The sequence below is a fragment of the Setaria viridis genome, chromosome 3, assembly GCF_005286985.2.
Source record: "Setaria viridis chromosome 3, Setaria_viridis_v4.0, whole genome shotgun sequence".
NCBI lineage: Eukaryota > Viridiplantae > Streptophyta > Magnoliopsida > Poales > Poaceae > Setaria > Setaria viridis.
Window position 1 is genome coordinate 14667712 of NC_048265.2, and position 17507 is coordinate 14685218.

General features: G+C 45.7%; 3 protein-coding genes across 4 annotated transcripts; 2 read left to right on the top strand and 1 right to left on the bottom strand.

The window, feature by feature from the left end:
- Positions 1-3023: 3023 nt before the first annotated feature.
- On the top strand, positions 3024-5349 carry LOC117850632 (E3 ubiquitin-protein ligase SIRP1). Its single transcript, XM_034732489.2, has 2 exons — positions 3024-3347; positions 4163-5349. The coding sequence occupies exon 2, from the start codon at positions 4179-4181 to the stop codon at positions 5178-5180; it is 1002 nt and encodes a 333-aa protein (XP_034588380.1). The 5' UTR covers positions 3024-3347; positions 4163-4178; the 3' UTR covers positions 5181-5349.
- A 1128-nt stretch (positions 5350-6477) lies between these two features.
- On the top strand, positions 6478-14079 carry LOC117849643 (myb-related protein 2). 2 transcript variants are annotated; one of them, XM_034731260.2, is made up of 7 exons: positions 6478-12061; positions 12142-12346; positions 12419-12495; positions 12576-12633; positions 12711-12798; positions 12895-12964; positions 13283-14079. In XM_034731260.2, exons 2-7 carry the CDS (start codon positions 12142-12144, stop codon positions 14021-14023), a joined length of 1239 nt encoding a protein of 412 aa, XP_034587151.1. In that variant the 5' UTR covers positions 6478-12061; the 3' UTR covers positions 14024-14079. The 2 variants fall into 2 exon arrangements, with proteins under 2 accessions (XP_034587151.1, XP_034587150.1); XM_034731259.2 differs by having other exon boundaries at positions 6692-12061; positions 12139-12346.
- Positions 14080-14673: 594 nt separating this feature from the next.
- Positions 14674-15991, bottom strand: LOC117849644 (uncharacterized). Its single transcript, XM_072292731.1, has one exon. It carries the CDS (start codon positions 15700-15702, stop codon positions 15022-15024), a length of 681 nt encoding a protein of 226 aa, XP_072148832.1. The 5' UTR covers positions 15703-15991; the 3' UTR covers positions 14674-15021.
- Positions 15992-17507: the final 1516 nt, after the last annotated feature.

Here is a 17507-nt window from a genome sequence, read left to right on the forward strand (position 1 = left end):
GCTACTAACACCTGCGCTTCCCATAGCGCATGATTATTCTTGGCTAGCTTCTCGGTAATGGTGTGGCTCGCCAATGGATTGGAGAAGCCAAAGTTGGAGGAGCTAGCCACGGTGGTTTGGAGGTGAGGCTATAGATTGGTTTTGGATTTGTATACTATGAAAGTATTCAAAGGGCAATAAGTGTGGAAGGAACGCCGCTCATCGCTACTGGTTCGTGTTATATGGGTGTTAAAGATCGTGACGCATGGAATACAATAGATTGTTACAGACCTTGGAGTATACGACAAGTACAAGCTAACAAACTACAAGCCGTATTTCTCAGCCATACCTCTCAGGAACAGATATTCTCCTCATACATTTACATCTCTAACACTGCCTTCGTCGCCAAGGCCTCCAGAGGCGCGCAGCTAGTGACGTTGTTCTGCCCGTCTCGAGGATTTGGCTGCCCTACTCCGACTGGGGTACAGAAACCGACAATCAAACGGAGGTCCATCGGATTCGACTTCATGTCGTTATAGACGTGTGATTACCAGCCATGGGCGCTAGAGCACGAATCGACAGCTGATCATCATAGCCATAACAGAGCGATCACCGCGCGGGTTGGCACATTGCAGGGGAGGAACCGAAATTGAGGAGAGGAAAGACAGATGATGAGCCAGCAGCACGAGGCGGAGGAGGAGGGCCCGATGCGACTGCTCCCCGACAACGTGCTCGTGGACGTGCTCCGTCGCGGCGCGCCACGCGTCGTCGCCACGTCGCGCCGCGTCTGCACGGTGTGGCGCGCGCTCATCGACGGCCGCGGCCTCCTTCGCGAGGACCTCGTCCCGCGCTCGCTGGCGGGGCTCTTCGTCAACTACAACGAGATGGCCCTCACAGAGCTCTTCCGCTGCCCCTCCTCCATGCAGGATCCCGCAGGCCACTACATGCCCAACGCCCGCGTCCGGGGCCACTGCAACGGCGTCCTCTTCCTCTTCCACGGCCTGCTCAACCCTGCCGCGCGGTGGTGGGCGCCCCTGCTGGAGCTCCTGGCCCAGCATTCCACCAACAACATGTGGTCGTGTCGCCGCACTGCGAGGTGCTCTTGATCCCAAGCGTTCCCCGTTGCTGCAATCGTCCTTGGGCACGGCGTGATCAAGTTGTTCAGCACGTAGAGATCAGCGCGGCGCTGTTGGAGTCAGAGTGGCCACTGTCACCGTGCGTGATGAACGTCTTCTCGATGGTGACCGGGTGATGGACGGAGAGATCGTTCAGGCGTGAAGGCGAGGCTGCAGGAACCGTCGCCGGCATGCGAAAGGGCGGACCATGGCTTGACGGGCGTCAAGCCGTGTATTGGCGTGGGGCGCTCTACGCCCATTGCGAAATGGATTTTGTTATAAGGTAAGACGCGATGCTTCTTTAAGAACCATCTTCTTAATTTCTTATGTTCGAGATCTTTCTTCACAAAAAAAATTACTCAACTGAATTACGTGATTGATGAGTTCTTTTGGTAAATGCTATCTTTTGTTGCAGGATATCACTGTCAGACGACACATACCGGATGATCCGACCACTATGTGGTATTGAAATGTGCGAATGCCCGGAGCTTCATCTAGGGAGGTCTGAGAAGGGAGTTTATTGTGCATATTTTGATGATGAACGCCAGCTCCGGGTTTGGATCCTTGACGAATCATGCGGTCGGATGGCGTGGGTACTGAGGCATGAAAGCAATTAACGGGCCCTGGGTGCTGCAAAATGCTAACCGTTGCGAATGCGACGGCAGTGAAGCACCAGTAGAACATGAATCTGAATGGAATTCAGATGATGAAGATGTTCTCAACACTGAAGATAGGGTCGAAAACCACCCGTTCAAACGTTTTGGCATCCTTGCATTCCATCCTTACAAAGAAATCATCTTCCTGCATAGACGGCTGGACAGAGGATTGATTGGCTTATCACTTGAATACCTCAAAACTTGAGAGCTTGGGTATCAAATGCCCAATAAATTACTAGTACAATAAGACCATGCATCCAGTAGTATTTTCCATACACGCCTTGTACAATGGCAGAGTTGCCAGGCAGTTCGTAGGTATAATAGGATAGGAACACTGCTAGCAGCCAAATTTTGTCTTCTTATATCACATATTGATCTCCAAAGAGAAATAACATTATTGGAGGTGACCAAACCACCTACAATTCTATTATCTGCATTTTGTCCTTTCTCGTATATTAATAACCACCGGATCATTTCTTTCTATCAGCTAGCTAGAGTATAGCCCTGTTTAGCACAACGGCGGGGAGAAGCGCTTATCAAATAAGCTGCACAAAGATGAAAAAAGCGCTCCCCTAAGAAGCAGGTTTGATCCAGTTTGAGCGTTTTGTACAAGTGGGAGTGGTGGAAAGAAACGTGACTAGAAAAAGTTGAAAAAACCGTACCGATTGGCTGCTAGTTTCAGCTTATCTTGACCATATAAGTAAAATTTAAATTGTTCCCAACAAGACCGTAGCTCGTATCAGTATCAGTTTGGTCCATGTCAGAGTCCAAATTAGCCGGAGCAAGCGGGCAGTGTGGTATACCTTCGTCGTTAAGTCCTCTGGAGCGAAGTTTGTGCTCCACGCCGTGTCCGCCAATATTGACTGACCCGGCAGGCAGAAGCCCGAACTGTAACGAGGTGAGATGGGAAGCAACTTGCGAGCGTTTTCGTTGCCTGGATAAGGGTGCCGGTGACCTACTGGCCTTGCGGTCGGTCAACGCCACGCCCTGCCACAACAGTGCCGGAAATTTCTTATGAAATTACGCATACCTTCAAGTATCCACTAAATCCGTTAATACGTGCAACTTTGGTTTTCCCCTCTCTTTGTTTATTCAGGAAAAAAACGAGTTGGATGTACGTACTCTGATGATAACTTTACTTGGTACAGAAAAATATTTATTTTTTAGTTAAAAAGAAAAAACTAGTAAGGAAGAGGCCAAGGTCTGGGCTGGAGGATTAGCTGGTAGGCACCTTTGGCTGAAAGGGAGGTTTTATCAGCCAAGCTGCGAATTACGGGTGCTAAACCAGATCCCTGAAACGCAAAAGGGACCAGGGCAATTGTATGCTTCCAAGTCATAACAATCTTTATTGGTTGGAGATTTGCGCCGGGATCAAAATAAAATATCCTTTTCTCCGTTTAGAGCCGGGCGACGACGATGGCCTCTAGAGAGTAAAGAATCCAGCATGCCACCCACCTGCCCCGTAACTTGTTCTTGCTCGTCTTCATCAACATCATCATCCTACTTCCGCCGAAGCAACCAAGGACGAGAGGCGGGGGCGGAGGACCGCCGCCGCAGCCCAATCCGCTAGGTGGGGGAGGGAACCGCCGGCGCAAAGGTCAGTCGTCTCGTCTCTTCTCGTCTTTCCCTTCTTTTTTTCCCTTAAAAAAAACGGTGTTTTTGGTGGGGGCGATTGGTCCCGGTGCCCGAAATCAAGAACCTTGAGGGCGATTGGTTTTACTTCTTCCTTTTTCCCCTTGGATAATATCTTGTGTTGTCTGAGGAAAGGGATCGCCTTTGTTGCTTGTGGTCAGATAGATTGGGGATTTCTCGAGGGAATTGTTCGGGGAAGATGAGTTTGCAAATAAGAGTAGTGCAATGTGAGTGAATCTCGAGCGGACAGGGAATTAAGTTTCGCGTTCGTGTCACCCAATGCCTTCTGATGGGTTTTCAATTCCTTTTTTTTGGAATAGAATCTTGTTCTTCAAATAGAAAGTGTGGAATTGAGACCCGATTCTTCAACTAAGAATCTCGACTCCTAATCTCTGCCTTCCCTGTCTCCAAGATCTGCCAGTGCGCTCTTGTCTCCAAATGGGCCTTCTCTTCAGGACAGCTTGATACTCCTGTTCCTAAAGAACCAGAGAAAGTCTTAATCTTCGTATTAGATGCAAAACTTAGCTTTGTTCTTATTCTTGATGCCAATTTATGTAAGATCTCCATGCCTGCCATTGCCGAGTGAAGTTTAGTCACAAATGGGCACTGTAGTCATCATCTTGTTTCATTTCTTCTTGATAAAATTGTTGTTTAGATGCTGCACTTACTCCTATGGATGATGAGTTGATCCTTCAGTTGTTTGCTTGGGAATCTCTACAAATTACCCTTCAACTGCAGTGCCTTGTTGACGGCTTTTGTTTGTGTGCAATACTTGATCAGGGGAAGGATTTGGACGATGACAGAAGCTGCAATTACAAGGTATTGGTGCCATGAATGTGAGCATGCCGTTGACATTGAGGAGGCCATGGCCGAGGAGATCAAGTGCCCATTCTGTGATGGTGGATTCATTGAAGAGATGATTGGCGCGGAATTTGAGGGGTTGGCTAGCCAGCGGTCAGAGCGGGATTCATCACAATGGGGAACGTCTGACAACCCCTTTGAGCAACCAGGAGGGACGGCGGACAGCGAGGATGATGAAGAAGAAGATGATGATGATATGGGCCGTGAGTTTGAGGGTTTCATCAGGAGGCATCGACGGGCATCAGCTCTTCGTCGGGTACTTGACAGCATCCAAGACGACCTCAGGGCTGACAGGGAAAGAGACAATTCCATTCTGATCAATGCCTTCAACCAGGCCCTTGCTCTGCAAGGCTCAGTGCTTGATCCTGATGAGGTCCGGGATGACCAAGGCACATCTAGCAATGATGATGGTTTGCTGGAGGAGTATGTGCTGGGAGCTGGGCTGAGCTTGCTACTTCAACATTTGGCTGAGAGCGACCCAAACCGGTATGGTACCCCTCCTGCGAAGAAAGAGGCAGTTGAGGCTCTGCCCACTGTCAAAATTGAAGAGGTTGTCAGCTGTTCAGTTTGCCTTGATGATCTTGAGCTGGGGTCCCAGGCAAAGCAGATGCCTTGTGAGCATAAGTTTCACTCTCCGTGTATCCTTCCATGGCTTGAACTCCATAGTTCATGCCCTGTGTGCCGGTTTGAGCTACCATCTGAAGAGACGAAAGACTTGAACGAGCCAAGCAGTGTTGTCAGAACAGAAAGCATCCATGAGGAAGTCAGAGCTGATGGCCCTGGGAGTGTCAGTGAGAGCAGTAACAGAGCTTGGGCCCTTGTTCCTTGGTTCAATGGGCTATTCTCAGCACCTGAACCGCAAACTGCCAGAGGTGCATTCACCGATCAACAGCCATCTTCAGCTACTGGAACGAACCCGAATGCTGGGGAAAGTTGATTCCATCCTCCTTTGTGAATAATGCTCATACATCTGAGAATAGCAATGAACCTTGTTGGTAGAGCACTTTTTTTTTGTACTGATAATCCTTCTTGGATGAATCGCAAGGTGCAAAGTTTGTGGCTGTTTTGTTTTATGGTTAATTATCATTTAACCTTTCTTGAGTTCATTGCTGCTAAGTCAATCTGCAACCTGCGTAATGCAATCATGTGCTTTCTTCAAGTTCACTGTCTTGAGCTAATGGCAGTTTTTAGATGCTTGCGAACATGAAAGTAGAGATACACCTTGTCATCTTCAATTCTCGTGGGAAATCTATGGGCACCTTTTTTTTGAAAGGGGGGGGGGGGGGGGGGGGGGGGGGGGGATCTATGGGTAGGGAAGTACAGATGTCAATATCGAGCAAGGCAACCTGTTCAAATATTGTGAGGAAATTTGAACATCTGGTTGAAGATTTTGAGAATTTCTGGTGGTGTCTGTTGCTTTGATGGAATGCCTTTGGGCAATTTCCTGGAATCTTATAATCTTTCATGCCTAGAATTTGTTCGGTTGTCCTTTTTTCTTGCGCTTACCGGTTGAATTGTTTTGGGTACCAGCTGTTTTTTTCAAGCGAATTCAATGAACTGAAATTTTCTAAATACTAGGAGAACGCCCTCATCTTATTCATTTCCTCTGATGCTTCACTTGTCATAAAACAAGCCCTTAGTGGAAATATGGCAGCTTGGACTTAGAAAGGACCTTCCTGCTCGTACGTATTTGAACATATGTTTCCTCATGTGTTTTGTGTCGCATCCCCTTCTCTTGGTGCAGGTTCGAGATACATTCTTGATGAGCGACCATGAGAAGAACAGCTTCCGCCTGTCTGCTCATTTGTAACCACGGCTTCTTCCAGATGACTGGCTGGTAACCTCTCCTTTCCCCAGAAAGGAAAAAATGGCATCGTGTCCACTGACCACGTTAAACGCATCCACATCGGCACACGTTTTTATTTTTTAACCTGGCAGTGGCAATCTTTGCGTCGATTAAGGGCCTCGGGGTGTAGCCCGTGGATGTGATTAAAAGCGTGCTTAGTGGCCGCGGGATAGGGGATCTATGCCCGGCCGGCCCTTTGCATCGCTCATCTTCTAGCCATTATTCGTCAGGGAATGTACGAGGTGCCCGAGCTAGGCATGGACGCGCATGCAATCTGCAGATCAGTGACAACCGATCTCCTCCAACTCCAAGGATTCCCAAACTGTTTCAGGGTTCGAAGAGCCTCCTAAGATTTCCAAACTGTTTCAGGGTTCGAAGAGCTGCTGCTGCCGGGTGCAAGGAAAGCCAGCCGGCTTCTTTTCCAGTGTGCTCCATCCAAGGTTAGCCCAAGCCGAAATTTGTTTGGCAGGGCGGGCGAAGTGAGGTGAAGTAGCCAATGCGTTTGGTTTACACCTCTCGCCTACTTCTATCGCTGCCCGGCACTGGCCTTGGCCGCCGAACGCGGGACGTGAAATCGTGATGCCCTCCCGCCTGGTGCTTTCGAGTTCGCTATCGGGACGGGAGATTCTTCGGCCGCACCGCCGCGGACGGACACGAAGCAGCTGACTTCCTCCGCGCGCCGGGCGCTTTGTTGTTGCCCAATCGCCGTTGCAAGGTCGCGGCATACAACGCAAGGCTCCCCGTGCGCGGGCTCTGAACTTTTGATCTCCTGATCCTGCTTGTCAAAGCGAGAAGGCGAGAAAGATCAAAGATGCGCCCGCGGACCGTGACAAGCACTCTCGCCGCCGTTTGCTTTGCATCGTCAGCTCTGGAGGTGGATGGTTCTCGTCCCCTTTTTCGCTGCAAAAGGACAGCTACCAAGTCTGGTTCTGTTACTAACCAGGCCTGATTGTCAGGAGCTCGTGATGTTTCTGCATGTTCCGGTAGCAGTTGGCACAAGGTGTAGACACGGAGGCCAACGGCTGACGTGTCACACCAGCACGAGAACCTGTTCCAACCACAAAGCCAGCAAACGTGAGATGCTCATAGTCTCCGTTCCAAAAGATGTCAGCCAGAAACGTAAGCTGCCAGCGTCTGAAAGCTTCAAATGCGTAGATACTGACCAATAACATCCGTGTGTATCGTCAATAGATGCTGAACATGAACATAGTATAGCTTATTTTCGCCTTTATAGCCAGAATTTGACCAAACCAACCGAAACGTTGACCAACAAGCGTTTACAAGACAAAAATTGGCATCGAAGGCGGTCGTATCACCCGGCAAACCATACATTGTACTACGCACAGCTAAGAAAGGTATATAAAGCAAAATATTGACCGTTCCGAAACGGAAATTTTAGCACCACCCAAATATTAGATGTTTCGATAAGAATTTACACATTCCCAAGGAGGGAGAAAGCAAGGTGGAAGGGAAGTAGCGCCTCCAAATTTTCAATAATGCCTTTGCTGGAGTTGCTCTTAGGCAGAGCTAGATAGTCACCCGGGCTCTCTTTTCCGGGCCCAAAGCAAAAGCCTTCCAAAGAGAGAGATCAGATACCTGTGGAACCAAAAAGAGGGACATCGACTGAAAACCCTCTAGCTAAGCTCCGTTTCAAAAACAATACTAATATGTGAGTGATAATAGTACAGGAAACAAAAAGGAAGTTTTCAATGGCCATATTTGTAACGAGTTTGGAAAGTTAAGAGCAGAAGGACAACCATACACGTACGATGTAGCATGTTTTCAGCAAGTAATAACATGGAAAAGGCACCTGCAATAAACCAGGAGGCGAAATGTGGAAGAGTTACGATTCCAGGAATATTGCTCGTGACAACAACTGATGTCAATATGATCTTGGAATATTGGAAAGAGGGGCAAACCAAAAGCACTGACCAGGACTAGAAATGCCATATGCTCCAGCGATGCTCCCAATGAAAGAATATCAAAGATGTTCACCTCATCACCTCAATTTGATTTGCTTTAACCACATATTTCCTTCAAACAAATCCAAGCATTAGCACACAGCATCAGCGCGCATCATACATGTACAGCTATAAACAAGGCACGAAAATATAGAGTGCCAATTTGGCATTAGATGCCATATCGGGAATGAATCCTTCAGGTGCTTCCTCGCTGCCTGTGAACTGCAAGAGCATCACATAACCACTAGACCAGACTAGTTGCTCAAAGAGCATCCCAGAACAGTAACTATCACTAAGCGTAAGATAGTCGCCGCCGTGATAGTTTATTTGCATTCTCAGGCAGCATATGTTCCGTGAAAGCCACAGAAAGCTTCTTTGTCGCACAAGGAATATTGAGATTAGGATGCTGGCAAGGCGAATAAGAAAAAAAGATTTAGGTGGATTGATGAGAAATGCACATTGACAAAAAAGCATAGCCCATCGGAAATGTGCAGGCAACTTGAGGATGAATACATGCCAAGGACACTGAAGAAAGAATTGATGCCTAAAGATAGTTTGAGCTCAAGAATCTATGTGTTCATGGAGCTCATGGTGTCTGGACAAAGACTCCATCCAATAATGAGTAGCTTGTGCAACTGGGTTGCATTATCCATAATTGATTTTATATGTTTCAAAAAAAATAATTGATTTTAATTGGCTGGTATTCTGCTCTGTAGGGCCAATTTATAAAATATGATTGAAAAGACTGGATGGAAAACTAATCCTGCACTGGTGTACTCCAGAGTCCAGACAATGGATAAGGTTTCTAGGCCCAAATCGTTTGATCTCAGATCAGTTATGTCAGACCAGTTTGGTCAGCAGCCATTGCCATAGCCAGCTCCCAGTAAACACTGTTCAAAGATGTGGAGTCATATGCAAAGATACTAGACCAGATGATATCGATCATTCAAATATTCAAACTAGTTTTGTTCTGAAAGTAGTGGGTGCTAGGCAGAAGGCAAGGTGGCTCCTAATATGCATAATAACCATGCTAAGCTGGCAGGTAGGCAGGATATACGGAAATTAGGTGCCCACATATCACCTAGATGGCTGCCTTTTCAAATACATAATTTGTACATCCATCCATTTTATCAGTTCGCTGCTCTGCCTGCACCAATCAGATAACATCACTTCTTGCAGTTGAGTTTTGGTGATAATTATCTATCTTCTGCAGGTTTTGGAGATCCAAAGATGAGGAATGCTAAGTTATCTACAAGCACAGATCATTTTCGTAGGAAACATTAATTTAACTCAATGATACAACACCAAAGTTCATAAGATCTAACTGTTTGTGTATTTTGAATCTTGTCACTGGACTGTGCTACATGGTTCCTACAAGCAGGAATAAAAATCATGTACTCCTATGATGAGCACATTTCTCAGATCCTTCGTATCCACAACGCATGAAAATAGACTGATATTCCCTTTAATCTAGTAGGTTTAACTTTCTTATATTTTTTATTAAAAAACACTGAATTTCCAATGACCAGCCAAACACTCTTATGCCCTTTCTTTCTGTTGACCATATAAACAAGTTGTATTGTTATCTGAGAAAGTAGCCATTGAATAACAATTGTTAGGTGTGCTATGATAGTTCATTGATAATATTTCCTACAATGTAACATGCTTAACTTTCTTATTACAAAAGGAAAAAACATATAATTTCGAAAGACAAACTGAATACTCTTATGCCCTTTCTTCCTACTGATAATATCTACAGGATCTCTTATTTTTCTAAGAGAAGTCATTCAATAACAATTAACAGAGACACAGTGTGGTGGTCATGACTCCTTAGTTCAAGCAACTCATTCCACTAGCCTGCCTGCTACTGAACCGACAAGGCTCTACGCTTACAGAGATGTGTAGAGGCAACTCACGTAAAATTAGTTCATAGAAACTAGCGCAGGAAGCTTCAGGTTATATGTAACTTACAATTCTAGAACTGCTATCCAGACCGATCTTTGCAGCTGAATATGCCCCCACAAGTGATGCTGCTTTGCAAAAGATGAATGTTACAGGATGATGCTTTGGATTCTTCTATCGATGACTTCTTTATATGCTGATAGCTAGACAGCCCACCTTCCATTCCAAATAGCATGCAGTCTCTGATCAAATTATCAAATGAGTAAGAAAACTAAATTGCAGAGAAGGAAATATAAACATATGTTTCCTGCTCAACTCCTCAACAAGAACTCAGTAAATACAATGATGTCACAAATGGCATAACCATTACGTCTTAGTGTCCCAATCACCATGAGAAAATTAGCAAACTATCAAACACTCTATTCTTCCAAAAATTCATGAGGTTTCTAACCTATTAAAAAATATATATTAGAATAGGGGAAGTTATGGTTACTATCCCCCATGGCTATCGAAGAAAGCTCTAAATGGGAGGGGACCCATCAATATCAACAGAAACAGTGAAGCAGAAAGAGAGAGATGTTCCATCCTTAATCGAAGAGCTTCAATAATGTAAGATTAAAAATCTTACTAGTGGTCTTGAATGTCAACATATGTTATTGGTATGGTTCTAATGAGGCACTTCTTCAACCAACCAAATGTTATACGGATATCTAGAGTAGAAGCACAGTGAATAACCATAGTTAAATAGCACACATGAAACACAATGTCCTGAATTCTCAAGCATACTATATACAAGGAAAACACTTATTCTTACATACATCAAGAACATATCAATAGGAACAAAAATAGCTAAATGTGGAAAAACTCTGACATGCTTGTTTTGATTTCAGGAAGATGACAAAACTAAGACTGGAAAAGCTACAAAGCAGTTCTCTTATGCACTGTATGAATTGATAGAATTTGATTGATGTTACTGTTTTTCAAAAGACAAAATGGGAGGGACTAGACTGGCCAACATTGGCTTACAAGTGTTTCCCTTAAAACTTGGTTAACTAAAAGACATGACTATAATGAACCCGTTACCTATGGTAGCAAAAGTCTGAAATAGTAATGATTGTGTAACATATACAGAAACATAGTACACAAGTACTCTTGCATTGACTGGCGATGATTACAATCAAAGTGGTCTTGTTCAAAAGGAGCTTATCCCACGTAAAGAGCATAAAACGCATGGCCCAAACTTTTCTGGACTGCAATGTGAATATGTACCAATCTTAGGAAAGGACACTGATGGAACTTATTCTTGTTCATATTCCATGCACTTTAAAGTAGTACAACGGACAGAATAAAATTGATATAAAAACTTCATTTCTGTAAGCAGAATAGCTCCTCCAAAAAGTATAACAGCAAGTGTCATCGTGTCGCTTAAACAAAATTAGCCCACACTGCATCCGATTCCACTATAAACAATAATTAATTTAATCATGTAACATAGTGCAGTAAGACTGAACCACATAGTGCAGTAAGACTGAATCATTCGTAAATACCAACAAAATAACCTCCAGCAAGCAGGATAGAGAAGCTACTCAAAACATTTTTCCCTGGTGATTCATAAGGCATAAATTCAGAATGGCATCTTTCACAAACTGAACAGATCAGATAGCAGAATCGAATGCCAGAAAGCTACATATATGATAAAAGTGTAACTTGCTTCATCAATGGGTGTTTGTGTTTATCTCTATACATGCACACACACACTTAAACTGAATTAAACCAGTAGAATACACTGAGAGAAAAGTAAGGTGTACATAGCAGTCACAGGTTGAAAATCAAAATGAAAATTTCTATTTGGGTTATTGATTCCAGAATAGCTAAAGATAGCATCTTCTGTTAGTAGCCTTAAAGATTATTCTTTTGATGTTTGTTCCTAGATGCTAGATTCTATGTTTTCCCATATAAGGAGCACCTCGCAAGGCCCTCCTTATCAACCTGAGAAGGCCAAAAGGGTATCACAACAAGCTTAAGGCAGGACAAGAGTGTGTTTGAGCTAGTCAACAGGAACAACTTCAACGTCTGAGAACAGAGAAAAGAGGCCACTGGAAAACAGAGGCAAGAAAGGTTCCAAAAATTTTCAGTCCCCCCTGTTTCATTGATATAACTTCTAAAAATTTGCATTCATTCTACAGCAGATGTATCACCAACATCAAGGCCCGAGTGAGCTCTTCACTACAAGGACATCCTTTCCAATGGAGCAGCATCTGTTTTTGCGTGGGGGAAATGCCCAAGGAGATTCTGGGCTGGTTCTCTCAACTGACGCTAAACCAAGGCTGAAATGGACACCTGAGTTACATCAGCGATTTGTAGATGCAGTCAATCAATTAGGTGGAGCTGAGAGTAAGTATAATATTCTTATCTTCTCAAGGTACAGAGACCAGCTGAATTCTAATATTTCTCTTCATCACCCAGAAGCTACACCAAAAACAGTCATGAGGCTCATGGGCATTCCAGGACTCACCTTGTACCATCTGAAAAGTCATCTCCAGGTACTTGAGAATCTGAAATCCTCCTGGTAAAGATGATATCTGTAACTGTGGGAGTAAACATTATTTTTCGGATGTTACAGAAATACAGACTTAGCAAGAACCTCCAAGCTCAAGCGAATGTCAGTACATCAAAGAATGGTAAGAACAAGTTGTAACTCCCATCTTTATCATTATAGAAACAGCATGAGAGTTAGCAACTTGTTACCGATTTGCAGCCATAGGATGTACAAACATTGCTGATAGGATGCCTGGAACAAGTGCACCAACAATGAGCAGTACAAATGCCATTCCACAAGCAGAGAAGTAAGGACTCAGTGGTAACACTGTAATTGAGTGTAATATGAAAAATGAAGTAATAGTACGAAAACTGAAGTAATAGTCTCTTTTCCTGGGTGCAAGGACTATTCAAATTGGTGAAGCACTTCAGATGCAAATCGAGGTTCAGAGGCAGCTAAATGAACAGCTTGAGGTGAGTTATTGGCACCAGCGAGACAACACACTTTTATTTCAGATCTTTCACTTGGTGGATAAGGTAGATCGAAATAACATAGAACTCAAGCATTTTGCCTAGCAGTCCCAAACTTCCAAAAGAGAATAATAAGAAGGTCATGAATTCCAAATTACCTCCTATAATCTGCACTTAACTCCCAGGATGACAAAATTATTTACTATCTAGATTATCTGATATAGAACCAAACATTTTTCATGTTCCAGCAAAGTCACATTTAGCGTCTACAAAATAGATTATTGCTGCAGTGATTCTGATCTGAAGTTGAACTGGCAACAGGTGCAAAGGCATCTACAACTACGAATAGAAGCCCAAGGGAAGTACCTACAGGCAGTTTTAGAGCAGGCACAAGAGACACTTGGAAAACAGAATTTGGGTCCTGCAAACCTTGAAGATGCAAAAATAAAAATATCAGAGCTGGTATCACAAGTATCAAATGAGTGCTTCAGCAATGCAATTACAGATATAAAAGAAAGTTCAAGTGTGCATAGATTAGAGCCCAAACAAATCCAGTTTGTTGAAAGCTCAACAAATAATTATTTGACTGCAGCTGAAGGATTCATCAAGGAGCACAGACTACACCATCATGGAGTACTAAAAGCACATGATGATAGTTCATTATTTTGCAGAAAAGGATCTCATGAACATGAGACCCCGTTGGCCCTTAACAGAAGCTTAAGTGAACGTAGGATGGCTCATTTGCAGATTGAGAACGGGTACAGTAAAGCAGAGTTAGGGTATGAAAATGATACAGAGATGGCACCTGAGTATATTGGACCTCCAAAGAATGGTGGAGGTAGCACCAGCAGTTCGGCGTCAGGAAGCAAAGGAGACGCAGAGAAGCCATATCTCGAAGAACCAAACTGCACGAGACAGGCGGTTGAATATCCCAGAGAAAGCAAGCTACTAGACTTTGGGCACTCATGTCCGGGGAAGAAACTTGACCTGAACACCCACAATGTCGACGACACTGATCAAGCTTACAGACATTTTGATTTGAATGGCTTCAGCTGGAGCTGATAATATGTAAGATGATCAAAGTGAAGAAATGGAATTACAAATAATTTCTTCCAGCATTGATGAGACCATTGATACATGATCAAACAACATATATAAAGTGGTGTCAAGGCGTCATTCATATCTTTGAGTTTTTAGGATAGGGTACAGGAATGGTATTTGCTTTGGGCCATCAGCAGTTTACTCAAAAGTGAAATAGAAGTACATGAACAGTCTACTTAAGAAAGCACGCAAATAAAACAATGAAATTAGATTCCATAGGATATAGCATATGAAGTAGATAATGGCAACAAAGGGAATGCCAGCATTATAAGAAACCAAGAGAGACAAATTGAGGAGTATTCATCAACATAAAGAAAACACCATTTTTCCAAGGTCAAGCAGTGAGAAAAACAGAAACAGAAAAAACATGGCATCTCAAATAGCATTGCTAAATCAATCTAGTGGCACAAATTATGTGTTCCACCACAGACCTAACATTCTAAACTATCGGCTTAATAAACCTTGAAACAAAAAGGAAAAATGCATGAGTTGCTACTGAGGGACTACTGCTACCCTTGCTTGGTAACATTTTAGATAGCGTATAAAAGTACAATAGGAATGAAAGCAATTTCTCCAACCAGCCATCAGCATTCGTAGTCATTGCCTAGTAGTAACACAGAATAAAACCAGCATATATTAATTAAAAAGATATGGTAATTCAGATGGCATAAACGAGTTTCCAAGTAACCAAAAAGGATCTGTCTCTGCTGCACTTATTTATATACGAACAGGCAACAGCCACTTATTGTCATAATCCAAGGAATGGTCGCTGATGACATTGTATCTACCTCCCCTTTATTCCTCTCCTTATGCGCATTATACTTACTACGACAGCAGGGAACTGTAATAGTATTATGTATTTAGAAACTGTAATCATTTGCGATGGAGCAGCCACGGTAATGATTCGCTCATTATTTCTCGCCATGGTAGGAGGAGAGAAGAGCCTTCGGTTAGCCTCCCTACTTCTTGATCCGGCGCACCTTCTTAGCGCCCCAGACCTCCATCCTCTCCTTTGGGCAGCCGCACGGCGCGCGGAAGATGAGCACGGTGCGGCCGTTGGGCGGCGCCATCTTCCTGAGCACCGCCTCGAGCTCCCGGTGGTCGTCCCCGATCTCCGACGCCGGGCGCGCGGGCGCGGCCGCGGCCACACCTCCCCCGGCGTGCGGCAGGCCGCGCACGCACTCCTCCGTCTCGAGCTGGATGTCGTACTCGACGGCCTTGCGCAGGCCGCGGCACCGCGGCCTGCCGCACCTGCGCGCGCGGTGCGCCGCGGCGTCCCACGCCAGCACGGCGGCCCCCGCCGCGACGCCCGCGGCGAGCGGCACGCAGGGCGCCGCCGGGTGCCGCGTCGCCGCCGCGGCCACCGCGTCCCGCGCCTCGGCGGCCAGCAGCCGCGCGTAGGGCGCGGCGAGGAAGGCGAGCGCGGCGAGCGACGCGAGGAGCGCGAGCGCGTCGACGACGGCCAGCGGGGAGTGGTCGCAGAGGGCGGGGAAGAGCCGGCCCCGGCCCCGCGGCCGCGACGACGAGGAGGAGAGCGACGCGCGGCGGGGGCGCGGGGAGGAAGGGTCCGATGGGGAGGCCCTGCGGCGGTGCTGCTCGAAGGCGCGGAGGAACTCGATGAGGCTGCGGCAGTCCGCCATGGCGATGGCGGGGCGGGGTGGTGGTGCCGAAATGGAAGGGAATTTGGGATCGGGATCTGAAGGGTGGGGCGCGTGGGGCGGTGGGGGCCGAGCCGGTCGCGCGATCGGGCCGGCGCTCGCGTCAGCGCGGTGCCGCGCGTCGGCGGCGTCGGCGTGCGCGTGATGCCTTTTCTGTTTCGTGGCGCGGGCAGTTCGTCCTGTCGCAGGCGTGGTGAGCGCCGCGTGAGGCACTGGGCGCCCGGTCACGTCAGGCGCGCTGGAAATGGCCCTGAAGCTTCCGGTGTTTACGATCGGAAACGTCATTAAAATGTCACCCTCTCTCCATCGTTCTGAAACTTTTCCACTAGCTTGAAGCAATCCTACCGGCCACCTCGCACCTCATGAACTTGCGGCGAGGCCGCTCGAGATGCGCAACGCTAACCAACCACCGATCACATGCCACCGCCTGGCTGCGGAGGTCACGAGGAAGTTGCAATTTTAGGACTTCAAACAACGCGCTTCGTTATTATAGGACTCTACACGTTGACATCGCTAAAATGAATCTCGAAACGTTGGCACTTTGTTATACATGACATTTGACACTTTGTTATACATGACATTTAATATTTTTAATCACTTTTCTCAACTGAAATACATGTATTTTGTCATGAGAAGACCGCATTGCCTTCTGCCTGATATCCTGATCGATCATGATAAAATATCGGGCAGAAGGGCAATACGGTCTTCTCACTTGAGAAAAGTGATTAAAAACACAAATATTATGTATAACAAAGTGCCAACGTTTCGAGGATCATTTTAGCGAAGTTGATGTTTGGAGTCCTATAATAACGAAGAGTGTTGTTTGGAGTCCTAAAATTGCAATTTTCCTATTTTTCACGAGCCATGCATACAAAATCCTTGCCCCGCACATTTGTTTGCATGTTTCCTGAACCCGTGCGCATTTCTAGCAAGTTTTGTTGGGCTAACACTGAGGGCTGAGGCCATCCAGACCAGACCTTTCCAATATTCCATGTATTGATCATTCGATCAATTAACTGGTTTATGACTTGAGTGCTCACATCGTCATGGACCCGTTGTCTCGTTCTCTCTCTCTTTCCTAAATGCAATCACCCAATGCAGGCATAAGTGGCAGCGTTTCGAGCCTTACGAAGGGTAGGTCCCTTAAATAAAAGGAAGAAGAAGAGTTATTTTTTTCTTTTCTTTTTTTGAAAAATCGAGGACGATGAAGAGTCAAGAAAGAATGGATAGTTGTCCTCGGGGAAAAAAAATAACCCGTCAAGCAGAAAATAGGCCCACTTAAGTGTGTGGGCTTACTACATATACCAGCAGACTCTGAATTGTATGCTACCGGGCCAAACAGGAGGTATTATAGGTGACAGTGTGAGAACGGGCCGCTGTCGTTCGGGCCGAACAGGAGGTTCACGCGACTTGGCCCATACTGTGTTGTCAGTTGTCACAGAGGGGGTACAGTACTTTGTTATTCTTGCAGAGTACTCGTACTACACTCTATAGTATGCTCGTGCTTTCACAGGATGTCAACGTTTTCCTAAGCAAAAAAAAATCCAAAAACATAAGAGTTTTAATGCTGCAGTAAAGGTTGCGCGGTTGCGCCGAGTCCGCTTGAAGAATCGATGGATCAGATGGCAGTACGTATCACTTTCAACTTGCACGCTCCCGAAACAGCAATCAGCTGTGTCTCTCCCGTTCTCCTTTCTCCAGCTTCAGCACTCGAAAGGCGAATCGGAGGCGACCGCCGCTCCGGCGCCACTCCCTCCGGTTCCCCCTCTTCTCTGGTGGCCACGTTG